At 41.8% G+C, this 27,353-nt stretch overlaps 1 protein-coding gene across 1 annotated transcript; it reads left to right on the top strand.

Annotated features, from left to right (window-relative positions):
* Window positions 1–17,353: 17,353 nt before the first annotated feature.
* GJA8 (gap junction protein alpha 8) lies at window positions 17,354–18,646 on the top strand. Its single transcript, XM_069089217.1, has one exon. The coding sequence runs from the start codon at window positions 17,354–17,356 to the stop codon at window positions 18,644–18,646; it is 1,293 nt and encodes a 430-aa protein (XP_068945318.1).
* Window positions 18,647–27,353: the final 8,707 nt, after the last annotated feature.

Here is a 27,353-nt window from a genome sequence, read left to right as displayed (position 1 = left end):
CACTGTATAACACCTCTATATATCAGAGTAAGACTTTTGTCAGGGTCTGGGGGTTGAAAATGGGATACTCAAAATATTCCAGTAGACCTGTGATCTCAGCAACATGGATATTCCTTATAATGATGCAAATTATAACTCATTCCTAATGTCCAATCTGTTGTCAAGGCCTGTGGATTTTACCTTTGCAATATCTCCTAAATACTTCCCCTTTTCTCCTCGGGCACTGCTACTACCCTGGTCAGGCCCTCATTTCCTTAGGTCTGGACTATTGCAATAGCTTGCTGGTTGGTTTGCCTGCCTTCGGTTTCTCCTCACTCCAATCCAGTTTCCGTTCAGCCACCAAAGTGATTTTCCTAAAGCTCGAGTCTAACCATGTTATCCCTTCCCCCTATTCAATAAACTCCAGTAGTTCCCTAACACCTCCAGTAGTACATGTAATATCCTCTGTTTGTTGTCCAAAGTCTTTCAAAATTTGGTCTCCTACTTTTCCAGTCTTTTAATACTTTACACACATACCTGCCACACACACACACACACACCCAGGAACACTCTTTGCTATTTCCTTCCCTTTCTTTTCCTTCCTTTCCCTGTAGAGACACTCAATAAGTATTCATTGACTTGATTAGAATTGAATTGAGTTAGCAAATCAATACAGATATATTGAATATGTCATATATATTGTAGATCTGTATGTGGTTGTTTGTCCATTTTTGAAAAGGACCAATGACTTCACAGGTAATATCTTGACTCATTCATGAATTGGATTTAAGTACGGCAGAATTGCACAAAGTCCAATGGCAAGACAAAAGTCTGAGATGCAGTGAATGACCTCAATGTCTTTGATGTCCAATCATTCTAAGTGCCCAACACCATCTGCTTCAGTCTCCTTCATGATAGTTGGAAAAATCCTTCTTATCCACCTATTCCATTGGGGGAAGTCTTCTCAGGTCTGAGGCCTTTCAGTTACCCTCAACCTTGTTTGGCCCATTTGGGGAGACGGTTTAACTGGGAGTGACTGCTACACATACTACAACTTCTTAGATCCACTGGTGAGAGTTGAGTGCCAGGTAGACACCAAAGGCAGGTGAACAGCCCTGAAAAGGGCTCAGCAGCCCCCACACTAGGAGTGCCAGCCCTCCTTAAACACCCGATATACCCCTATGTGTATATTGAATATTTGATCTGTATATTGAATATTCAAAGAGGGACAATGAATTACTCCTACAATATAATAGGAATAGAACCATAGGTTTGATTGTGTTTGAGAAACTTATACCAAGCTCCTCCCTCGAAGATACAAAACAAAGAAACTGTCAGATAGATACATTTATTACTATCATTGATAGATAATAGATCCAGCTGTATACCAATTAAGTGGTCCCAGTAGCCTCTGTATTTGTTGTAATGTTTCTGTTGTTTAAGCGGTCAGTGTCTCACAACCTCCAAGGGGGTGGGGTGGGGGTGGGGAAGCTGTTATTATTCCCATTTTATAGACAAGTTAGCTGAGTTTCAGAGAAGTTATCTGACCATAGCCATGCATAAATGTTTGAACTAAAATTCAAATCTTCATGTAATAAGGATTTGGTATGTGTAAATATCTACCAAAATCACCTTCTAAAATGGCATCAAGTCCATGGAAGACACTGGAAGACCTCTGCTGGATAGACAGTAAAACTGCCATGTGTGGACATTTTGAGTTGATCTAACATGTGCTTGGGAACAGCCTTTTTCCATAAGCAACTTAAAATTGTCCGAGTGAGCCCAGTTTGGGTTGTCCTAGATTTACATTTGCAGGACTCCCTGTAGGCCTTACTTTGCAGTGAGCAGCAGGGGAGTCCCAAAAACCACTCCCCTTCCCCACTCCCACACACATCCCACACACAGCATCCTCTTAGACCATGTGGCTCCTAGAAAAAGGCCTTGAGATTCGGTATTTTTCTTTTACCCTTTTCAGTTCTAGCTTTGGGGAGTGGAGTCTCCAACAAAGAAATGGGAAAAAACAGGTGGATCTCTCCTTTCCAAGCTCTTGCCAGCTCCACCCTTCATATAAGCACAGGACATAGAGTAATTATTATCTCTAGCAATGAAGGGTGTGACAAATGCCAGCCCTAAGATCCAGGTTACACTACATTAAACTTCATTTCAAGGTAGGTTATAACTTATGTACATCGGGTGGATAGAAAAGAACAGCTGAAATCACTTGCTGTTCCATTTAACTTAAACCAGGGAAGGCAGGATAACTTTAAATATATATATATATATTTGTAAGTTTGCTCATATTGCTTTCTAAATTTTACTAATCAATAAATAAACATTTTTAAGTGCCTACTATGTGCCAGTCACTGGGCTAAGCTCTGGAATGTGCTTATTATTAATGACTTTTATATTTGCACTAAGGTGAAGCTAGGTAGTACAGTGGCTAGAGTGTCTGGCCTGGAGTCAGGAAGACTTGAGTTCAAATTTGTCCTCAGACACTTACTAGCTGTGTGACCCTAGGTAAGTCACTTAATCCTGTTTGCTTCAGTTTCCTTATCTGTAAAATGAGATGGAGAAGGAAATGATCACTCAGTATCCTTGCCATAAAAATCCCAAATGGGGTTACAAAGAGTCCAACATGACTGAATAACAACAAAAATTTGTACTAATCTTTTTCCTATATACTTCCCTCATAACAAACTCTCATTTCCAGTAAAGAAAAACAGTTCATCCAAAACAACCCACAGCAGCAACCCAGAGTAAGGGTAGGGGTCCCTTGATTATTTTTCTTCCCTAAAAAGTTTTATGTTTTTTAGATATGAATATTTTTTGATTGAATCAATCAGTCTGAGCGAAGTGTGAGCTAAATAAGGGCTTAAGGAATTTGTAGAATAGAGAGGTGTGATCTCAGAACCACAGAGAGATTTTGAGGGTCTGGAAGTGGAGAGGCAGGAACAGCATGACTGACATAAACCAAGAATCAGCAGCCATCGGACAGTCAGGAAAGGGAGAAAGAACACACTGAGCTGTGACAGAGAAGGGACATAGCAGGGACAAGCACAGATTCTACAGGAATCTTGGACAGGAAGACCCTGGCTACCACCACCAGTGTACCTACCTACTCAAGGACCGGAGAAAAGGTCCACTCTTTCCCCAGCTTCCTCTTCTTGTTCCTGTCTATACACAGGCACTGAGATACAACCTGCTCTTTCATCACTCAACTGTTTCCAGGAACCTGGATTTTTGCCTCAACCACAAAGACACCAGGTTAACTAGAGAAATAAATAAATGTAAATGTAGGCAGGGAGTCCAACCCCTGCCTAAATGTTAGGAATTTCCCTAAATGGGGTCTTGGAGAGACTGTAATTGAACTCATAACTTATCACCTAAAATAAATTCCTTTAAGCCACAGAAGAGGGAACCCTGTGAACCTCAGAGGCCATTATATTGCCCCTAGGCCTAAAAAAAGCTAATTATTATACAGGGTGTTTTATTAGTATGACAATATACGTAACATTCCATGCCGATTTTTCCCACCTCTCTCCTTAGAAGAAGTAAATGTGTTTTATCACCTGTTAACCACAAACAAAATCAGTCTTAGCAGTTACTTGGCATTTTCTATTATGTTACTATAGTGATTAGTGCCTGATACCTAGTTCTTAATAATTGCTTATTGATTATGTATCCTTCAGTTCTACTATCTTCTCTCTATATCAATTCAAATAAATCTTCCCAAGTTCCTCTGAATTCTTCAAATTCATTGTTTTTCATAGTGGAATAATATTCTACTACATTCATAGGTACAATTTGTTCAGCCATTTTCTAATCGATGGGCACCCATTCTGTTTCCAGTATCTTGCTACTGATGGGGTACCAGAACCTGTATCACTACCACCCCAAAAAAATGCTGGTATGAATGTTTTGATTTATATGAGACCTTTCTTTCTATCTTCATCCTCCTTTGTTCATGTCCAGTAGGCAGGATCACGGGTACAGCAATTTAGTGACTTTCCTCATATATTCAGTTATGTTACTTAGAAGACTAATTTATTAACAGCCCACTTGGAATTATTACCAAAAAAAAAAAAAAAGGAGGACTAGTTTATCCCTGGTATCTTTTCATTTTCCCTTTCAAGAATCATGGAAATTGGGAATTCTGGTCCCAGTTGTACCAATGGAAGGTGGTGTGACCTTCCATGTTTGCCAGGCTGTAAAAAAGAATGACCAAGTCTTCAGAGAATTGTAAAACTCCTTGAGTAGTTCCTAGATTTAAGGAAGGGATAATGGAATTAGGAGACCCTGAAAAAAGGACCAGATCTCTAGATATATATAGATATATAGGTATAGATATAGATATAGATAGATATAGATATTGACTATTTTCCCCCTGGCCCATATGCAACAAAAGCTTTGGCTTAAAATATTTAGTGATGTGTCAGCCAGAACTTACCCTGACAACAATGAAAACTAAGAGTCTGCAACCCAAACAGGGGAGGTTTTCCCTTAAAGCTATTTCCTTTATCAGGAGCAATATTCAGGTTTCTTCTGCACAGGGGAAGTTGGTGAGAGTGTCCTGAAACTATGTATGTAAACGTGGTCAAATAACAGTCTGAACTTTAGTTTCTCATTTGTAAAATGAGGAGGTTGAACCAGATGGTCTCTAAAGCCTCTCCTAGCTATGAAAGAATTTGACAAATTGAGAGAGGCCATGCAATCTTCTTTTCTAGATCTCTTCAAGAAATGAGTAGGCCAACTTCTTTCTAAAATGGTTATGGATAGAAAGAGGGAGGGAAATGGATGGAACACTCTCATTTGATTCTTGCCGGTCCTGGAAATGTGATTCTTTGCATGGATGACATTGGCCATAGAGAGATTCTACTAGGGAGGGCCCTCACCCTTTGGAGAAAGTTGAGATAATTGTTTGGGATTTTGTTTTTTTTTTTTTCCAGGTCTTTTCTGATGTGGAAGAGAAGCCGAAAGCTAAAACAAACTTTTCTGAGTTAGGTGGACATCTTTCACAGACTGGTTTTCAGGCAATGGGTTTTCACCCAACTCTCCTCCAACATACACTCTCTGCTCTCTCCCATTCTATCTCCCCTATTGTTCTGCAAATGCCCCTCCTTTATACAAGCTGTCTGACTGGGAGCTTAAAATATTGCTGGACAGTAAAACCCACCCATCAGAGCCAATCCAGTCATATCTGCTCAGTCGTGCAATGCAGCAGGGGCGGGGTAGAGTGGGGGGAGCTTTTAGGTGGCAAAAGAAAGAGACCAGGGTGCCCATTTCACTGCTGAGTGGTCAAGAGAAGAGGAACACACTTCTCCGGGGGACCCTGTTCATAGTGGCAAGTTGTCCTTCAGGTGGTATTGGTCTTTAATATTTCCCCTTAAATTTTTTTTTTTCCTGCCTCAATCTGAGGGGTATCATAGGCAGGGAATTCCCAGAAGCTTTTCCAGAAGGAAAGCAGCTGCTGAAACCAGGGCTGCATCTCAAGTCTGGGGATGGTTGGGCTTGGAGTTTCAACTGGAGAGAACATCTGAGGGTTGGTCTGAGAACTTGAATAATTAGAAAGGGAGACCAGTATAAGATGGGTGAAGCTAGCAAAACTCCAATGGCAATCTGTAACTCAGAGAATCTCTTTCGAGAACTTTCCCAGTAAGAGTTACCTGACATGGTGAACTCCAGAAATGCAGAATAAACAGAGTAGCTGATGGTAATGAACTAGTCAAAATGCAAGTCATATGAGACATTTCTTAAAAACAACATAGGAATCAAAATTAATCTAATTTTCTAGTAAAAGTAAAAGCTCTTAGATGGAGTAGCTAAGACAAGGGTAAAGAGTTCTAGCAATGAGCGACAGAGAAATAGATTTGCCAAAGGTCTTGGAAGCCCATCTAGGGAGGAGGCTTTGTGTTGTTGGCATGCAGTGAAAGCTTCTGACCTAAGTGTTGAATTGAGGGGGAAGTGGCTATTCTAGAAATGCGCATGGACTGACATTTTTGATCTATGGCCAAGCCAGAGGGTAAGTGACCATTTAATACCTCAGTTTGTCTGTTAGACTGGATTTATATGTGCTACTGCCCTTCTACCAAAACTCAGGGGAAAAGGATTACTTGATAAGATGCATCTTGGGTGCAAGGAATAGACCTTTTTTTAGTTGATCCTGCTCTGGTGATTTTTAAAAAGGTATTTTATAGATTTGGGGGGTTTTTTCAGGGGAGTGTTTTTCCAGACCTAAAAGTGCTTCTTTAGAGAGAATAAGAACTAGACCTGTGATTTCACTAATGTAAGAAACTCCCAGATGAAGATATCATTCAACCACTAGAGGTTGGCAAGGTCTAAGTAACGAAGAGGTTTAGATCATGGGTCAACAAACCCATGCCTGCATGACAAATCTGTCCCCCTGCCTGTTTTTATAAATGAGCTAAGAATAGTTTTTGCATTTTTAAATACAATAAAAACTCAATTTTAAAATGTAAAAATCATTCTTAACTGGTAGACCACATCTGGCCTTCAAGCTGCAGTTTGCTGACCCCCACTTTAGATAATTACCTAGATTAGGTAATGTGCCCAAAGTCGCACAATAGATGTGTTTCAGAGGCGGAACAGGAACCCTGATCTTCCTGGCTCTGAACCTGGTTCTCACCATGCTTCCTCTTTAGAGAAGAGAAAAAGGAAATAAATAAGCATCCCAGGTTCTGGCCTGCTTCCCAAGGACACTTTACTTGGTCTTTCTGCTTTGGCTTATTACATAGTTGACAGGACAGAACCCACAACAAATTTCCTGCTTGTGTCACTGTTGGATACTGGAGCTTCTCTCCTCAGAAACACTATTACTTTCTTTTCTTTATGTGGGAATGGAAAGATTTTGTCTTAAACTTTGATCCTCTCTTCCTGGTATTATGAAAAGCTTCAGGAATAAATATAAAGACCACCTAGCAGCCCTACCTTTGCTAGGGAGGGAACAAAATGAGGAAGATGCTTTTGGTGTTAGTTAGAAACTAATAGAGGTTAGTGTGGCACATAAGAGGTGAAGTGGCATAGTAATTATCATCCTAGCTTTGGATGTAGGAAAGTCTGGGTTCATGTCCTGCCTTTGACACTAGGCTGATGACTACCAGTGAGTTACCTAACCTCTCCCTCAGTGTCCCCAGAAAACCCTCAAAGGCCATAAATTACAAAAGAGTTGCCTCATTAGAGGGAGTTCCCACATCAAGAGTCCTCTATACCAATGAAATGGTAGGTTCAGACCAAAAAGAATTCGAGGAGGAAGAAATTCCTCAGGGGAGATAATCTGAACTTAGGCTACCAACCTCAAAGTTAATGTGTTTGACCTTATACACGCTTGCTTCTCAAAACAGGTAGTTCTATGTTTATTTATTATGTCCATAGTTGACATTCCTTTGAAAGTTCTTATTGGCAACAAGGCTAACAATATGGCAGAGTGGGTTGGTGTTTATAAAGGACAGTGAATTGATATTGGAACTAAATTTGGGAGGGAAATTCATTTTTCAAAATAAACAGTATCACCATCAATGACTTGAGTTTTCTGTAGTACTTCCTTGGTAAGGGGTTCATGGGAGGTTACAAAGGGTGAGAAATAAATGAATTGCTTATGTAGGAGTGGGGAACCTGTGGCCTTGGGGCCACATGTGGCCCTTGAGGTCCTCAAGTGTGTCCCTTTTACTAAATCCAAACTTCATAGAACAAATCCGTTTGGATTCTGTCAAAGGGCCACACTTGAGGACCTCAGAGGTCACATGTGGCTTCGAGGCCAAAGATTCCTCACTCCTGGCTTATAGTTTTAAAAAGAAAGATAAGACAGATAGATATTTGTGTAGCATTAAGAACTCCTATATACTCACACACATATCTTTCCACACAGATACTTATATAAACATGAACCTACGTCCATGCACTCAAAGATAAGTAGACTGTGTTGGTGTTAATGTTACAGAGGGTTCATCCAATCGAACATAGCTTAAACTTTTAAAGCTATGTGTATGCATTGCCCTAGAGAAAATATTAACACTGCCACAGAGAGATTTACAGTTGAGTGAAGCAGAGATTGATGCTGCAGGAGTAAATTATAGAGACTATTGATTTTATGTGGGATTTAGATGGAATTGGTTAATTGGAAATATGGTCCTCCTACCTGTATCACACTGTGTGATTCTGAACTACCCAATATCTGGGGATTTTGTCTGTCAAGAGAAGGATACACTATTTCTCACTTACCTTTGGTGATATAACAGAACTTCACAGTTCTGTTACTGGAGGATTGGGTTTGAAATCACAGCACTTGTTTTAAACTCCTGGCTCTATAACCTACAACTTGGGTGATCTTGCACAATCTACCTACCCTCTATGACTTTAGTGTTCTCATCTGTCAGTTGGTCAAGAGGAATTTCTTAGGCATGTACTATGTGCTTGGGCATCCAGGTGGCACAGTACATAGAGTGCCAGACCTGGAGTCAAGAAGACTCGTCTTCCAGGGTTCAAATTTGGCCTCAGACACTTACTAGCTGTGTGACCCTGGGCAAGTCACTTAAATGTTTTGTCTCAGTTTCCTCATCTATAAAATGAGCTGGAGAAGGAAATGGTAAACTATTCCAGTTGGCAAACTGCTCCAGCATCTTTGCCAAGAAAACACCAAATGGGGTCACAAAGAGTTGGACGCTACTGAAAATGACTGAACAGCATGGGCTGGGAACTGTGATAAGCACTGTGGACACAAGGCAAATACATGGTGTCCACCCTCAAGGAGCACAAATTCTAATGGGGGAGACAGCATGCAAACAACTATGTAACAGTGTGTGTGTGTGTGTGTGTGATGCCAGTCTGGTACATGTACGTTGTTGTTCAGTCATTTTAGTAGTGTCTAACTCTTGGTGAGCCCATTTGGGGTTTTCTTGGCAAAGATGCTAGAGTTATTTGTCATATCTTTCTCTGGCTGATTTTACAAAGGAGGAAACTGAGGCAAACAGGATTAAATGACTTGCCCAGGGTCACACAGCTAATAAGTATCTGAGGCTGGATTTTAACTCAGGTCTTTCTGACTCCAGATCCAGTCTTCTATCTACTAAGTCACCTCTCTGTCCCATGAGTAAATGGAAAGTGATCTCAGAGGGAAATTGTTAGAAATAGAGGGGTCCAAGAAAGACCTTTTGCAAAAGATAAGATTTAAGCCAAGTCTCAAAGTATGCCAAGGAAACCAGCAGGTAGAGATAAGGAGGGAGAGAATTTCAGGCATAGTAAACCCCAAATTAATAACACACAGGTTATATGCGAAGAACAGCAAAAAGGTCCATGTCACTGGATCACATAGTATTTATTTGGAGGGTAGTAAAGTATAAGACTGGAAAGTAGGAAGGGGTTCACTTGTAAAAGGCTTTGAATGACCACTAAAGGATTTTATATCTCATCCTTGAGATTATAGGGAACAACTGGAGCTTATTGATTAGGGGAAGGGGAAGAAGGGGAGAAGAGGATGAAATGATCAGATCTGAATTCTAGGAAACACTTTGACAGCTGAATAAAGGATAACTTTGAGTGGAGAAAGACCTGAGGCCAAGAGATCAATCCAAAAGTGATTACAACATTCTAGGCATAAGGTGATGAGAGCCTATACCAAGCTGTTGGTGTGAGTGGAGAGAACGGAACATCTAGTAGTATTGTGAAGGGAGAAATGACAAGATTTTGCAACAAATTGGATACATGGAGTAAGTGAGCCTGGGTGTTTGGGAGCATGTGGTGGTGCTAGGTAAGTGTGGAAGATGGGAGGGTTTGGAGAAGGAAAGATAATGAATTCTGTTTTGGACAACTTGAGCATGATATCCATTTCAAGATATCCCAAAGGAAGTTAGTGATGTAGAATTAAAGCTCAGAAGGCAGGTCTGAGAATGTTCACCAAGTGAGACAGAATGGGAGAAGAAAGAGAAAGGGACCCAGTTCAGAGCCTTGAGGGACACAAGTGGCTAATAGGCATTACCTGGATGAAGGTCAAGCCAAGGAAAAATAAAACATGAAGCCACGACCTCAGGTAAGAGAGAGGAGAGCAAGTACAATGATAGATGGGACCCTAAGGAAGGATGAAGAGGTTTGGAATAGCCACTGTGCTGAGTGGGAGAGGAAATAGAATAGAGAAGTTAAAAGGATTCCCTTGCTGCACTGATCTGAGATTACGTTAGGTAAATCTATCAGACAACAGCTAAAGTTCAATCCACCTCTAAATTCTCTGGATTTAGTCCTGTGATCTTCCCTATGGATAATTAACCCATAAGACCCATTCACTGCCCCTGGATAGAAACTAAGTGGTAAAATCACGGGACATGGAACTTATCTAGATTAGGGCTTCTTAAACTTTTTCCAGTCCCGACCCCTTTTCAAGTTTTGGCAGCATTGGTTGGCATTTTGTGGCCTGAGGGCATACACAGTGCAAAGTGCTCATGCTTTGTTTTCAGAACCAAGGCTGCAGTGAAGTTGCCCAATGCAATATAGGTGAGCACTGCCAGAAGCACCTCGGATTCATTACTTGTTTGATTTTTAATTAATTTTTGGTCATCGAGCATTCAGAAACCTTTTACTGTTGCCATATGGGGTCACCCACAATTTAAGAAGCACTGATCTGGATGAGATAACTAAGCCCAGAGAGACTTAGTAATGTGCCCAAAGTCACACAGCTAGTAAATAGTGTATCAAAGCTTCAGATCCAAATCTGACTATAAATCATGTGTTATAACTAAATCACAGTTTGTTGTTCAGTCATGTCAGGCTCTTTGTGACCCCATTTGGGGTTTTCTTTGCAAATATACTGGAGTGGTTTGTCATTTTCTTCTCCAACTTATTTTACAGATGAGGAAACTGAGGCAAACAGGGTTAAATTATTTGCCCAAGGTCACACAGCTAGTACATGTCTGAGGCCAGATGTGAACTCATAAAGATGAGTCTTCCTAACTCTAGGCATGGCACCAATTAGCTGCCCCAAAAATCACAGTATGGAAAGCACTATAAATAAAGGTCTAACTAGGTTGTTGCATCCGGTGCTTAAATGATTGTATTGGTTCTTTTAAAAAAAATAGATTGCCACTAGTTCAATTAAACAATGTGCAGGCAAAAAGATTTAAAGCAGGAAGGAACTCTGAAGTCCATTTAATCGAATCGATTTTATGGGTAAGGAAACCAAGGCTCCAAAAAGTGAAGTGACTTACCCTAGGTCACATAGGTGGTAAATGACAAAGATAGTGCTTTAGCAGAGATTAGGAGCATGGAAATCCCCTGTTGTTTCTAATAGCCCATGTCCTTGAAGTCCTTGATGTCCTTCCTAGCCCAGAAATTGGAATTCTGTGATGCTATCAATGCTGCAGCATTCAGGGAGGACAGAAGTCCAGCAGATTCCTCTGAGCATCTAGAGACCCAAGAGAAGGGACTTCCTTTCCTCCCTATCAAGAAAGAGCCCATGTGGGAATGAGAACAGAAGTTCCCACCGAACCCAAGACTTTTTTCCATGCTTTATGGACCCTCCAGCCCTTCACATGCTCTAAGTAACCAACAGTTCTATTTTCACTTCCATCAGAATCTTTATGACCCAGTTTTTGTCAGATATTTGAGACAAGATGTAACATGAAGTCCTTAGACTTTCATTGGAAGACTTTATTAAGCATTTAAGGGCAAAATAGCTCACATTTATATATGCCTTCAGGTATACAAAGCACTTTTCCACAATAACCCTCTGAAGTAAGTGGTATCCATATTTTACCATTTAGAAAACTTGAGTTTCAGTCTTTCCCCCAGCTCTAAGTATCAGAACCAAAATTTAAAGCTAAATCTTCTAAACACCAGGGCTAACACTCTTTTCAGTAACAGCATAAAGCAAAATACGGTTGTTTTGTTTTTAAAATAAGCTTCAGACTTTCTTAAGCAGAGAATTGTTCTTTCTCTAGTCCTCCCTCAGTTGAATTAAGAGGAAGAAAGGTTTGAGACAGGAAAACTTGGGGGAATCAAGGTGCACCAGATACCGGACAGGTCCTGATGGTAACAAAGACACTGGCAGCTGGGGGTCACTGCACCCAACAGATCAGGAGTTCAGGCCTGTTTAGGAAGGCTGGAAAGGTGGCACAGAAGCTAGTCAGTCAAAAGCATTTTATTAAACACCTACTGTATGCCAGGCAATGTGCTAAATGCTGAAGCTACAAAGAACAGCAAAATAAACAAAAGTTTCAAGTTGTTCACAGTCTAATGGGAGAGACAACATGCAAATAATTGTATATAGATAAGATGCAGAAGGCATAAACTGGAGATAATCAACAGAGGTGAGGCATTGGCAATAAGTGGATGCAAGAAGGGCTTCTTGTAGAAAGTGGGGTTTTAGCTGGAACTTGAAGGAAGCCAAGGAGGCAGAGAGGAGGAAGGAGAGAATTCCCAGCATGGGGGATAGCCAGTTAAAATGCCTTGCACTGGAGATGGAATGCCTTGTTTGAGCATGGAGGCCAATGTCACTGGGTGAAAAAGCATGTGGAGAGGGGGAGGGGCGCTGATAAAGGATTGAACATCAAACAGGAGATTTTCTATTTGATCCTGAAGGTTATAGGGACCCACTAGAGTTTATTGAATAGGAAGGTGATATAATGAGACCTGTGCTCTAGGAAGATAGGTGGGTCTGGGGTTCATCCATGAACCTTTCCACTTGAGTTTCTTTCCAAATGTTGTTGTTCAGTCATTTTTTAAGTCCTTTCCAACTCTTTGTGATCCTGTTTGGGGTTTCTTGGCAGAGATACTGGAATGGTCTGCCATTTCCTTCTCCAATTCGTTTTAGAGATGAGAAAACTGAGGCAAACAGGATTAAATGACCCTAGCCCAGGGTCACACAGCTAGTAAGTATCTGAGGCCAGATTTGAATTCAGGAAGATGACTCTTCCCAACTCCAAGCCCAGCACTCTATTCACAGCACCACCTAGCTGCCCTTTCCAAGAGTTAGAAGGATAAAATGGTTTGGGGACATGACCTACTTCAGAGATAGAGGAGAAAAAAACCTTACCCTAGCTGGACTGGATCTAGATGTGGGTACAGAAAATGAGAACTGGTCCTCTTCACTCCAAAGTATGTTCTACACACATACACACACACACACACACACACACACACACACACACACACACACATACACACACACACTTCCCCAGTTAGCTGGCAGCAGCTGTCCCTCTATGTTGGCATCAGTCAGTGGCACATTGACATTGGCTGCAAGTCTGCCCAGATCCACCACAGCACATAAATAGGATTTCTTGCCGCTGCTATTTGGACACCTAGGCAAAGGAAACTGGAGAGCCTATGGTATCATTAGCCTCGGCTGCACCCCATTCCTATACCTGTACAGGGTGTCCCTAAAGTCTAGACACATAGGAAATCTCATTAACTATGTATTTTTTCTCTTTTTTTTGGTCAGTTGCCTGTTTTTAAAAAATTATTTATTTACTTTTGGTTTATAACATTCAATTCCATAATCCCTTGAGTTCCAAATTTTCTCCCCCTCCGTCTCCTCTTCCCTTTCCCCCCACGGTGGCATGCAATCCGAACTATTCGTCTTTTCAAGAAAAGAAATGAATGAAATTTTCAACAACATTTTATTTAATTAGCATAAATTTTAGCCATGACAATTTCATATGGAATAAAAGTTTTCATTAGCTACTGGAGACTATTTTCCATATTAATGGGATTTATTAAATTAATTAATGAGATTTCCTATGTGTCTCCTATGTCTTCCTATGAAATATCAGTTATGCTAATTAAATAAAATGTTGTTGAAAATTTCATTATTTCATTTCTTGAAAATATGCATACTTAATGAGATTTCCTATGTGTCTAGACTTTAGGGACAATCTTCTTCCCGCAATGAGCACCGTGACTTGACTCATGAGCTCCCCCTCCAGGTTTCCTACTGCAACCATCCTCTTATCCTGAGAAAAGGGTTAGCCTCTACTCCCAGACATCAGCACACAGCCCTTCTTTAGACTTTTCCAATGTTTTTATTGTTATCACTAAAGGAAAACATATAGAGCTGCAAAATAGCAACTGAGAGGGGAAATGACAAAGATCTAGGAGTCTGCAAGCTCTTTCTCAGCTCCCTTCTGTCCTTGATTAAACCCCCTTTCTTCCATCCAGACCAGCGTTCTTCATTATTTTTATGCTTTGACTCCTCTGGCAGTCTGGCAAAGCCTACAGATCACTTCTCAGGACAAATTTTTAAAAATAATGGTAATTGAAGGAAATACTAAATTTCAGCTTGAGATTAGTGAGAATAAAGAGAATTTTTCCCATCCAAACTTGCAGGCTCCTTGCCCCCCTGAAATCTATCCTGAGATGCCCGGTTAAAAACTCTAGATCTGGTCTGAAAACAGCCAGCGTAAACTCACACTTATGCTTTATGTTTTGCAAAGCACTTTACAAATATAATAATAGCAGTTAACATCTGTGTAGTACTTACTATGTGCCAGGCAATGTGCAAATACATTTACAAATGTATATCATTTGGTCCTCACAACAATGCTTGGAAATAGGTGATATTATTCTTCCCATTTTACAGATGAGGAAACTAAAGCAAACTGAGGTTAAGTGACTTGCCCAGCTAATAAGTGTGTGAGATCAGATTTGTTTGAACTCAGGTCTCTTGGGTTCCTGGCTCAGGTTACACTATTAGCAAGGATTTGAACTCACACCTTCCTAGCTCCAACTCTAAAGTTTATTTGCCTTCCTAAAAGCTCTTGTCTTCCTGAGATAAATTTAGCTTGTGAATGGGCTATTAGGATCTTCAGCAGCTTTTAGAATCAGAGAGAGAATCCAATCTCTGGGCTTAGGTTCTCCTGGCTTCAGGAAGGCACTTCTTCTCTGACTAATCCTCCAAAGATTTCTCCCCTGGGACATCCTGAAAGAATGCTATAGATACAGCCTTCATCTGACCCAAAGATGTCTGGGCCCTTCTGAAAGTGCCCTGGTTTCCTGGATTAAAGGGATAAAAAGACTCTCCTCTATTAAAATTTGGTTTTGGTAGGCAATTGGGGTCAAGTGACTTTCTCAGGGTCACACAGCTAGTAAGTGTTAAATGTGTGAGGCCAGATTTGACTCCTCCTGACTCCAGGGTCAGTGCTCTATCCACTGTGCCACCTATCTGTCCCCCACTACTCCCCTTACACTTTTAAAGATTCTTCTCCTGGTTCAGGTTTTCCTGAACTAAGTAGGATTCCTTCATCACAGCCACCCCCTCCACACACACACAGTTTATTCTCTCCACTCCCCACAAGCCCACTCCAAATGTCCCCAGCCTCATTAATAAAAATAATTTGTATTTATACAATACTTTAAGTGATTTGGGATATCTCTAGAGAAGACAGTCTTTACAAAGGGATGGGGAACCTGTTGCCTTGAGCCCACACGTAGCCCTAGAGGTCCTCAAGTGCAGCCCTTTGACTGAATCCAAACTTCACAGAACAAATCCCCTTAATAAAAGGATTTGTTCTGTAAAACATGCCAGAAGAGGGCTAAGTCAATAGGATCCAACATCATGTCAGGGCTAACTCTGCCAAGGTAGGAAGTTCACTGGACAACCTAAGGAACACAGGATGACCAGAGAAAAGCTGAAGCTGGCATGGGGGTGAGTCAGGAAGATTGGTCTGATGGGGCTGAGCCAATATCAACTAGGTTAAGGCAGGGAACACTAGGGGAGACAGAGCTGACATTAACCAATTGGCCAAAGACTTAACTTGTTACAGTAAACTTTTACAACATCAAGGTTTGGGTTTAACAGTGATACATCAATGTCATAAGTTCAAGAACAGAGTTGGCTGGAGTAACTTCATGTTCTGTATCCCCAAACCCCTGTGTGACTGGCTTCAAATACAGAAAAAAAAAAGTATTCAAAATCAGAACAGTGAACCAGGAGACCATATACACAGGATGTCTGCAAAGCCTAGTGTGGGACCAAGAACCCAACTATAGACTACTTGCTATGCCAGGCTTTTATTTTTATACTTGCTCTATTTCAGAGGAGGTCAGCTTATTTGTGGTACATAATCAAATCCATGTAATAATGTTCCACATTATAAAAACAGTTTCCATTTCTTTGTGTGAAACTCATTTTTGATATACTTGCATCATTAAATATCATCCCATTCACATTTACAGAGATGTACCATAATGTCATGGATGTAGAGCTGGCCTCCAATTCAGAAAGATCTGGGTTCAAGCCCTGCCTCTGACACTTACTGACTGTGCACTCATGGGCACTCAATGGGTTCTAGGCAACCCTCTCAAATGGGAAGCTACAGAGGAGATGCTGAGCTGCATCAGGAGAGGGGGTTTCCTCACCTGGAAGTTCACTACATCAATGAAATTTCCTATCTTCATGGCATTCCCATAAAGCAAAAGGCCATGGATATGATTATCTTCATTTTACAATTGAAAAGGCTGCCTGAGAGGTGGCTAGGTGGCCCAGCAAATAGAGCACTGGCCCTGGAGTCAGGAGGACCTGAGTTCAAATTCGGCCTCAGACACTTAACACAAAACTGGCCTGTGACCTTGGGCAAGTCACTTAACCCCAATTGCCCCTCCAAAAAAAGAAAAAAGAAAGAAAAGACTGCCTGGGGAGTCTTCCATCTCCTTCCTCTTCCTCAACCCTTGCCACCATCCTAACCCAGTAAGACCTGCTCTCCACCCAGTGATCAGACTTAGGGTAAACCGGTTGGTAATTAACTGACTAAACAGAGAATTAGGAGTAAAGGTGAATCTAGAATCTGGGCTTCCTGCCTTGCTCAAAGGCTCATGCAGCCCTATATATCTGCATTATTTTGTGAACAGTGATAGGGAAAGGAGAGAGAGATGCTTCCAATAATATAAAAAGTGTATTGGACTCAGAGCTGGAAGGAACCTTGGAACTCAAGTCATTTGAATTGTGCCCAACTCTCCATGAGCCCATTTAGGGTTTTCTTAGCAGAGATACTGGAGGGGGTTGCCATTTCCTTCTCTAGCTCATTTTACAGATGAGTAAGGGTTAAGCAGGGTTAAGTGACTTGCCCAGGGTCACACAGCTTGTCAGTATCTGAGGCCATGAAGTTGAGTCTTCTTGACTCCAGGCCCAGCCCTCTATGTACTATGGTACCACCTAGCCGTCCCTCATCAAATCCAACCTCTCCCATTTTAGAAATGTACAATTTAAGGCCCAGAGAGGTTGAGATTTTCCAATGACCATACAACTAGCAAGTGTCAGAGATGAGGTTTGAATTAAGGCCAATGTTCTCTCCACTAAACTGTGCTGCCTCAGGAAAAAAAAATAGCTCTGCTTTGTCCACTCACCCTTTTTGTACTCGTCTCCCCTAGGTGGTGAAAAATGGGTGATTGGAGTTTCCTGGGGAACATCTTGGAGGAGGTAAATGAGCACTCCACGGTCATCGGCAGGGTCTGGCTCACCGTCCTCTTCATCTTCCGGATCCTCATCCTGGGCACGGCCGCAGAATTTGTGTGGGGAGACGAGCAGTCAGACTTCGTGTGCAACACCCAGCAACCAGGTTGTGAGAATGTCTGCTACGATGAGGCTTTCCCCATCTCCCACATCCGCCTCTGGGTCTTACAGATCATATTCGTCTCCACTCCATCCCTGGTGTACGTGGGCCATGCGGTGCACCATGTCCGTATGGAAGAAAAGCGGAAGGAGAGGGAAGCTGAGGAGATGTGCCAGCAGTCCGGGGGCAATGGTGAGAGGCTGCCGTTAGCCCTGGATCAAGGCAGTACCAAGAAGAGTAGCAACAGTACCAAGGGCACCAAAAAGTTCCGTCTGGAAGGGACTCTCTTGAGGACCTACATCTGCCACATCATCTTCAAGACTCTCTTTGAGGTGGGCTTCATCGTGGGCCATTACTTCTTGTATGGTTTTCGGATCCTGCCCTTGTATCAGTGTAGCCGATGGCCTTGCCCCAACGTGGTGGACTGCTTCGTGTCAAGACCCACCGAGAAGACCATTTTCATCCTTTTCATGCTGTCTGTGGCCTCTGTGTCCCTCTTCCTCAACATCATGGAAATCAGCCACCTGGGCATGAAGAGAATTCGATCTGCTTTCAATAGACCTGCCGAGCAACCCCTGGGGGAGATCCCCGAGAAATCCCTCCACTCCATTGCTGTCTCCTCCATCCAAAAGGCCAAGGGCTACCAGCTCCTAGAAGAAGAGAAAATCGTATCCCACTATTTCCCTCTGACTGAGGTTGGGGTAGTGGAGACGAGACCTCTGGCTGCCACGCCTTTCAGTCGTTTCGAAGAGAAGATTGGCACTGGACCTTTGGGAGATCTGTCCCGGGCTTACACGGAAACGCTTCCTTCCTATGCTCAAGTAGGAGAACAGGAAGTAGAGGCAGAGCGTGAAGAAGAGGAGGCAGAGGCCCCGCCAGAAGAGGAAGAGAAGAGGCAGGAACCAGAGGCAGTGACCCCGGAGGCTCCAGAGGCCACTGTGGGGCAGGAAGAGGAGAAAGAGAAGGCAGGGACCCCAGTAGAAAAGAAGGCAGGAGACAAGCAAGAGCTGCCAGTGGAGAAGGCTCCACTGTGCCCAGAGCTGGCAGCAGACGACACCAGACCCCTCAGCCGGCTAAGCAAAGCCAGCAGCCGGGCAAGGTCGGATGATTTGACTGTATGAGAAGGAACCAAACAAGCACAAAGCAAAGAAGGAAGGCAAGAGAAGAAAAGATTTTTTAAATGATTTGAGTATTATTTCCCATTCTTTTACCCCTCACTTGGAATGGTTCTCTAGCGTAATGGTAGATGAAGCCTGCTATGAAATGACCCCTTTCTAGAAACTCTTTCCTTTCTCCAGAGGCCATCAAAGCAGACCCATTACCTTGAGGCCAAATTAGCATCCCCAAGTGCCAGAAGTTTTCCACACTCCTTCACCCCAAAGTCTTTCTTGGCCCCATTTTATCTCCGGAGCCCATCTGACCAGAGCTCTGGAGTGGCTAAGAGTCCTAGTCTTCTCACTGCCCCAGGAGCCATGATAGATACTGAATGATTTTGTGTGTTCCTCATGGAAGATGTCTCATTTGTTTTGTAGTAACATTTTGTCAACCTTGTAGCCAAGTCACAACTGTTTTACAATTTAGGGAATAGAATAGAGCCCACCAAATTCTGTACAAATTCTGTACGATTTCAAGTCATCAAGCTAGGAATTCCCTGGGTTCTCACTGGGTCGATGTTGGAGGCCCCTTTGGCCTCAGGTCACTCCCTAAACTAGAGCTCCTTCAGAGGAAGAGAAGTGTTATACCCTAAACTCTCCCCTCAGCCTATTAAACAGCCTTTCTTAGTCAACATGGTCTTGGGGGCATCTTCACACTTTCCCTTCCTTTCCCTTCCCTTCCCTCATTATTTTCTGATCCCTTTGTTCTCTCTTCAAGGACCAGTAGTTTAGCCAGATATCTGAACTTTCATCAAAGCCTGAGATCAGACTCAGTCCCAGCAGGAGAGGCGCCAGCTGGAGGTGACTCCCAGACAGAGCTGGCCCTTCAGCAGACAACATGTCCCTTTGAACAAAGCCATCAGAAAAGGGAGTCCCACACCAGGTGGTATGGACAGCCTTCTGAGACTGTTCCCAGGCACTGTATATGCATTATATATGCAAAAGCAAGCGTCATAGTGACAGAATCAGTGTCATAAGTGAAATTTTGGAAGCACGTTGTCTAAAGGCAACCATTTTGACAAGGGCTGACCTGTTCCCTGAGAAGAAGCAGACATAAGGAAACCAGAATTTCCTACTCAAAACAAGCCATAGGTTAACTTCAACCTTGTCCAGAAAGCAGGCCTGACACAGTGGATAGAGTGCTGGGTCCTGAAGTCAGGAAGACTCAAGTTCAAATCTGACCTCAGGCAGTTACCAGCTATGTGACCCTGGGCAAGTCACTTAATCCCATTTGCCTCAGTTTTCTCATTTATAATATGAGCTAGAGAAGGAACTGTTTCTCCAGTATCTTTGCAACAACAACAAAAACCCACATGGGGTCATGAGTAGTTGAATGTGACTGAAAAACACACTGAACGGTGACAAGGTGCTGGAGAGATTACGTTGAGCAAAGTCGTGAAGTAGCAGAAGGCTGTCTTCCAAGGTTTCTTTCTGCTCCCATTTCTCTCCATCTTTTTGTTTCTCCCCGCCTCTGGTTGCCTAAGATTTCTCACACTATTGCCCTATCCAAGCCTGTCTTCCCAGTGGGCAATGTCCCCACACTCCAAAATTTACCTTCCTTCCTCCTTTACATCAAAATCCCTGTTCCCTTTGTGCCTCCATTCTCTCAGCTGCCACAAAGGAAAAAGATCTGAAACAATTCACACTAAGATCCTTTGTGTGTTGGAGTGGAGAGTAGAATATTTGCCTCTTTTTTCTTTTTTGGGGGGGAGGGGTTGGGGGGAGGACAGTGCCTTAGATCAAAGGGAGACAGGTCAGAAAGTGTGGCAGATGGGTCAGGAAAGATACATTCTGACAGGATGCCCTTTCTGATCCCCTGGAATCTCACCACTGTCAGCAATACTTACTTCATCAAACTCCCCGAATAAGAATTCCAATGAACTTGACCCAGTGATTCCATCCATAAACAGCTAAGGCAGGATCACTAGGCTTCCCTGTCCAGGAAGGTGAGAAAGTTCCCTCCATAGTGAGAAAGTCTGCAACTTTGTTCCTGAAGGTCCATTTTCATGGGGGGGGGGGGGGGGGAGGGAATTAATGGGAGCCAAATCAGTGGAATGCTGCTGTCCATCTCCTTACTAGTTAAGAAGGAAAAGAAAGCAAATCTGTATGGCTAAGGGAAGCTGCTTCCTGTTATGTGGACCCATTCACGCATGTGAATGCTACTGGCATTTTGCTACAGCTGCTGCTGTTGTTACATTTGTTCGTGTTTCTGAACATTTGCCATTCAATGGCTAAGACAACAACTTGGCTTAATGTTTACTCCCCTAAAAGAGTATATCGGGTTAGCTCTCCATCTGTACTCATCAGGAGAAACAGGCTGAGCCAGTAACAAGAGAAATGCTCGCTGAAGTTAAGAAACCCTGGATTCTTCTAATTCCACTTCTTGCTGGGTAACTTCTGTCCAGTCCCATCATCTCTCTGTGCCTGTTTTCTGTCTATAGAAAGGATAAGACTTGTTGCTTCTCTGCCTCCCAGGGATGTCGTGAGGATTACACTCTGTCTGCTGCCGAACGCTTGGAGTAAACCAGTCTCTGGAGACCACGGTGCATTTATTGTGAGGGCTTACAGGCAGGAACAGATACTGCTGGAACGGTCTTGCAGGGAATCCACTTGAACCTCACATGTTGCTTCGCGGTAGCCTTAGGGTGTGTTTGGTTTACTGAGGGAGGTAGAAACTCTCCCGATGAATTCTCTTTGAAGAGCGTTATCCTGACCCGGGGGAATAGGCGCCAGTTTTGAACTTGGAGTCAGAAGACCCGGTTTGAATCCCAGCTTCGCAGCTCGCTGACTTATTCGTGAGAGCGGCAAAGTCGCCTTAACGTCTTTGAAACTCCCGTTTCCACATCTATAAAATGCTGGGGCTGGACTGGAGGACTTCTTATGTCTCTTCTCGCTCACCTGTGAGTTTATGAAACGGTAGTCCTGGGCACGCATCTCCACTCAAGAACTTACAGCTCTTTCTACTCAGAGAAGAGTGGGGACAGAATGGTAAGTGCTTCTCTCCCCCAGAAAACGCCCTTAATACCACATCTTTCCAAAAGAGCTACCGCAGAGCTGTGGTCTTGATTCCCATGTCAGTGGTGAAACTCGACCCATACGGAGTGGGTCCCAGGCCAGGGGCTTCTGAAGCAGATGGCATTTAATAAACATAAGCCAGCCTGAGCCCAGATTATCACCTCCCAGAGTTCCACTTGGTATAAGTGCTATGCCTTCCCCAGCTCCTGGGTCATGTCCCTTGTTAGATAAATGATCAAAGAACAAGGCAAGGGAACCGAGCAAGAAATGGACATTTTAGGGAGATTGCCCTCTGGAGCCTACTCCACACTGAAAATAGCAAAAGGGTCCTTCACTCCAAAAGAAAGACCAGTTCTCAAAAGCAACTGGGGGAAACCAATGACCAAGGGAATAAGAACTAGGTTACAGCCCACCTGGAAATGTCAGTAAGCACAACCAAGAGCTACAAAACGGAAACCTCAAAGATGCATCTTCTCTGCCAAGCTGGGATGAGGCAGTGTGCTACAGTGGGAAGAGAGGCAGAGGCTTTGGAGTCAGAGGATCTCAGTTCAAATCCTGCCTCTGATACATAATAGCTGTGCAATTTGTGGCAAATCACTTAATTTCCACAGGCACCAGTTTCCTCATCTGTAAAATGAAAGGTCAAGACCAGATGGTCCCTGAGGTCCCTTCCAGTTCTCCATTTATTATCCTATGGGCCTACGTTGTGGAAAAACCACTCCACCTACCTACGTCACATGACTTTTGTGAGGATGAAATGAGAAAGTCATTGAAAATGGTCAAATGCTCTACAAATGTAGCTTACTGTTGAAGACCTACTTTCTATGTTTCAGATTGGGCCCCTCTGCTCCTCATACATGACAGAGGCAGCCAGGGCAGTTCTGGGCAAGAACTAAGCCTTAGCTAATGTGGGCCCTGAGAATCAGGCTGTTCCCCACCTAGGGATTCCACCCCCAACTTGGAAACATAGTAGGGGTAAGAGTCATAAGAGGTGACTCTGTCTGCCTTGAATGAAGGATACCAAGCAAATAATTTATCTGCTCTAAGCTTTGATTTCCTTTTAAGTAAATTAAGGGTTATACCTACCTCTTCCCAGCCTCACAAGGTTGTCAAGAGGGCATAATACTTATGTGAAGTGAATTGAATTTCTTGGAAGAAAATTACAATTGTGAACAAAAGAATAAAAGAAAACCCTACTAACTTAGAATCTAAGTGAGTGGGAGGAAGGGGGAAAAGACATATTCAGATTAAGGAGAAGTCCAAATTACATACTGGAGAGTCATTCCTTCCAAGTTGTGTGCATATTATAAACTCTGGTCCGTGTACTTATACTGTAGTGAATCTGTGGTCATATCCATGATCACTCTGGTACAGAACACAAGTCATCCATCCACCCCTAGGTAACCTATGCAGTTACTTCCCATATCCTTCCATTAATTCTTCATAGTGGAACTACCCAATGCAATGGAGAACTTCCTCTGGTATTTTTTTCTATTTTTGAGAATACATGTGCTACACTTAACTGCCTATTTGTTACCTCTATCCTTGCTACATGACAGACCAACCTCTTTTTATGACTGTATACATCTTCAATTGGCAGCTATGTGGTACAGTGGATAGAGTGCCAGGCCTCAAGTCAGGAAGACTCTTCTTCCTGAGTTCAAATCTGGCCTCAGACACTTACTAGCTATGTGACCCTGGGCAAGTCACTTAACCCTATTTGCCTCAGTTTCCTCATTTGTAAAAGGAGCTGGAGAAGGACATGGCAAACCTCTCCAGCATCTCTGCCAAGAAAACTCCAAATGGGGTCACAAAGAGTTGGACACAAATGAACAATAAAAACATCTTCAATGATGTCTTTTATGCTATTTCTTATATTTAAGTCATACAGAGGCCCATTTTCACTCACAATGGGCCTTTCTATTGTCCTGTAGGGCACATGAAATTGTCATTTTTCAGAGATCATAGTGCCCTTGCTTCAAGAGAATATTGATTTTTAAAAGATAAGCCTCTCTAGGAAAGAACATTGAAATTCCTACACATTTCATAAATACAATATAGGCTTATCCTCTTCTACTGAATGCTGGGTCCAGTTCATTGTTCATCTTTGGCACCTGTCCAAGATTTATGTGTTGATAAACTAATTCAATGGATTAATTGTCCAATTACATGTCATAATCTCCATAGTATTTATTCTTCCTCTGCTTTGTTTTCCCTATTTAAATGGCTGGGCCAATCTCTTTCAGGTTATTATGGGCCACATTGAGAGGATCCCATAATGTCCCAGGGTTCAGTGCAATCAGCACAATGTCATTTGCAAGCAGAAGAATCAGTATAACCTCTGTGTTAATGGAGAACTCTAACTTCTGTTTGGACCTTATGCAGGACATCCACCACCCACTCTTCTACTGACTGTCTTTAACAAGCTTATGTTGTCCTTTCTTTTTGATTATCTATTTGATGCAGATACAAAACTCAATATTGACAAAGTCTTTTCTTTTTCTTTTCTTTTTTTTAAGACTAGATCTCCCTATATCACCCAGGTCAGAAGGGCAGTGGCCACTCACAGGTTTAATCCCACTACTTATAACAGGTGCCTTAACCTGTTCTCTTCCCAAGCCAGACCAATTGGCCCCTCTTTAGGCAGTCTGTTGACCCCATGCTCCTGGGGGCTCACCATATTGGTGCTGAACTTAGAAACCCAAATGACTTTGGACCTATTGCAGTTCAGAATTACTGAGTTCAAGCTATCTACCTGCCTCAATCTCCCCTAACAGCAGGGATGATAGTTGTAGTGGTATATAGGGTTCACATTTACTAGAACTTGGTTTTAGCCCAGCCCTGGTTGCTTAAACTGCATTGGTTCTTCTGCAGTGTACCAGGAGCAGAGAGGCCCTTTTGGTATATGCTACCACCCCTGACAAGAACAAATATTTTTTTCTATAAAATGTTACTCTTATGACTCATCTTGGCAAAGAGGTAATCCTGGATTCTCAAAGACCATAACAATGGAGCACAAAGTCTAGGAAGATCTTTTAAGCTGGAAAGGCATTGCATATGCTTCCAGGAAAACACTCTCTGTTGTGTGGATACCAGCCTAACAGACAGCAAAAAGACTCATCACCAAAAAGTTAGCAACTCTGGTTTGAGTCTTTTGGTGATGATAACTCATGAAACAGATGAAAAATATAAAACTTTGCTATTGATGGAATGGTGGAAAGTGGAAATATTAAAATATAACTCTTCCTACTCTAAATGTGCTGTCTTTGTTCAATGCCAGATACACTACTGAAGGAATTCAATCATACTTACATTAGTATTCTCATTATAATTAAATCAGACTACATAAAGAAGGTACAGCGAAATGGAAGGAAAACTTACAGGTTATCCACAGAAAAGTAAAGAAGAGTTATTGGGGTTATTGGTTCACTATGTGTCGAAAGGCAAGAGGAAATAGCATTTCATGAGATTCTTGGAGCTGTTGCCTTAAGGGACTTACAGAATATATAAACAAGCCCATTACCATGTGATAACTACAACTTTGAGCTGCTATTTTTTTAAAGGATTAAGCATAGAGAAATCATATGAAGAACCTGACAAGATCCTCCAAACCAAGACAATTTATGCCTTGGTATTCAATAACTTCAATATAAAAGTAAGAAAGGGATAAGAGAGAAAAATGTGATAAAAAAAATTTTTTTAGGATAAAGTTAAATGGTCAAAGATTACTAAGAAGCCTCCCACCTGTGTATTATGAATACTTGCTTCAAAAAAAAAGCAGTTAAAAGGCATTGGATATAGAAAACAAACAAAACCCAGGAAATTATTATGAGATACATTTTAGAATCAGTTGTCTGCCTGCAATGATATAGGACAAAAGGCAAGATGAATGCCAAATTAGAAGAAAAGATGAAGAGTTCTGTAGAATTACAGTCATTTTATCCTGTTTTTAAAAGTTGTTGACTAAGAAATGAGAAATGGACAAAGGAAAAGACATTGACTCTGATTATCACTATATCTTAGAGAAAGTAAACTCTCTACATTAAACATAGATACATAATACATTTAGTACAATTTAATACAGTGAAGAGATGAAAAGGACACAGAAGCCACTTCAGGCAACAACAAACCCTTATTTCCCTTCTAAGAAGAGAAACAAGCAAGGAAGGGCAATTCCAGGGTTGGGGGGAGGGGTTGTTTGTTTTCCTTTTTTATGCAAGTTCATTTATTATGTAATAGGATGATGGAAGATTATAAGCATCACAAATCAACAAAAAATAGTTGAGGTGAGAAAAATCTGCAAAGAGTCTGGAATGATAGCCAATTAAAGCAGATCACTGAAAGAACAAAGAACAACAAATAGATGTGAAGTGGACCAGATCTGCCATCATTTCTGTGGTCATCTGGTCTCATCAGTCAGTAACAATGACTGAACCAGAGCATTTAGACTCTACACTTCAATACTATGGAACTTAAGACCATTAAGTTAGAAAAAGTGACAAAATCTGATGAAATATAAATAGAAGAAATTGATCCTTGAGATGCCACAATGTTAAATGTAATCAGGGATTGATTTTCAGAATATCTCAGATCATGGAAGATCACAAAAAATTATAGATAGTACTATTACTTGTAAGTATAATTACCAACTCACATACCTACTTTCTCTTCTTTAATAAGTCTTTCTGAAAATGATCTATGTCCACACTGAAAGTATCCTTGATGAAAATATGGCATGACAACAAGTAGGTTTTCTCAAAACAATTTTCCACGTCAGATTCCATATTCAGAATAATATAACTGACTTGGAGGAGTGGAGAATTTCAGATTCCATAGCGCTTATGTCTATTGTGTGCTGACTACCTAAAAAAGCATTTGATTCAGTAGAGGAAACTTCAATACTAAAAACTTTCTCAAAGTATCTCCCAAGTGTGTATCAATGTAATAAAAGATTCCATTATAGATATTACAAGGCAAATAACTTTGTCCAAAAATATGTTGAGTATTAAAAGGTATATATCCGTATAGATATAGATATATGTGTGTATGTCTATATGGGGAGAGAGACGGGGGGGGGGGGGGAGAAAAGAAGATGCAAAGAAAAAAAAAGAGGTTAATCAGTTAAAAAAAAAGATTCACAATATACCCTTATAAGAATATACAACAAATTTGCAATCCCTCATATGTGCAAGAATTAGCTGTTAAAACCAGCACTAACATGATTTTAAGTATATGACTTCAATTTCTAAAATAGCCTTTAACTTGTGAGACAAGTGAACAAGTGGGTATGGAAAGGTCATTAGCAACTCTTACCAGTTATAACTCTTATTAGTTCTATACTCACTTCTAATACTGAGAAAGTTGTAGTCGTTGCCATGGATGTCATAAAAGCCACCCATGAGGCACGTGTGAAGTGAGGTAGGCACCATCATTCCCCACTCTTCACCTAACACTCTTGTCTCTCACACCATCCTGTATTGTATTTCAGTTATCGCTATTAGTGAAGTTCAAATAAAAGAGGCTAGAGGAAACATTCCTCTAATTTTAAATGCAGACCCTATACAGTATAAGGAGGAAATGTATAATGACCCAAGCATAGGAGTTTTCCCTACAGGTGATCAATTACATATTAACTGAACAGGGAAACGGCAAGAAAACA

Source organism: Petaurus breviceps, unplaced genomic scaffold (assembly GCF_028583685.1).
Source record: "Petaurus breviceps papuanus isolate PSGF00001 unplaced genomic scaffold, PetGlider_PUasm1.0 186, whole genome shotgun sequence".
Classification (NCBI taxonomy): domain Eukaryota; kingdom Metazoa; phylum Chordata; class Mammalia; order Diprotodontia; family Petauridae; genus Petaurus; species Petaurus breviceps.
The sequence above is the reverse complement of the archived record's forward strand: the minus strand, read 5'-3'. Positions and strand labels throughout refer to the sequence as shown.

Coding starts and splice junctions, on each gene's coding strand:
- GJA8 (XM_069089217.1), top strand. CDS start 17,354: ATGGGTGATTGGAGTTTCCTGGGGAACATCTTGGAGGAGGTAAATGAG.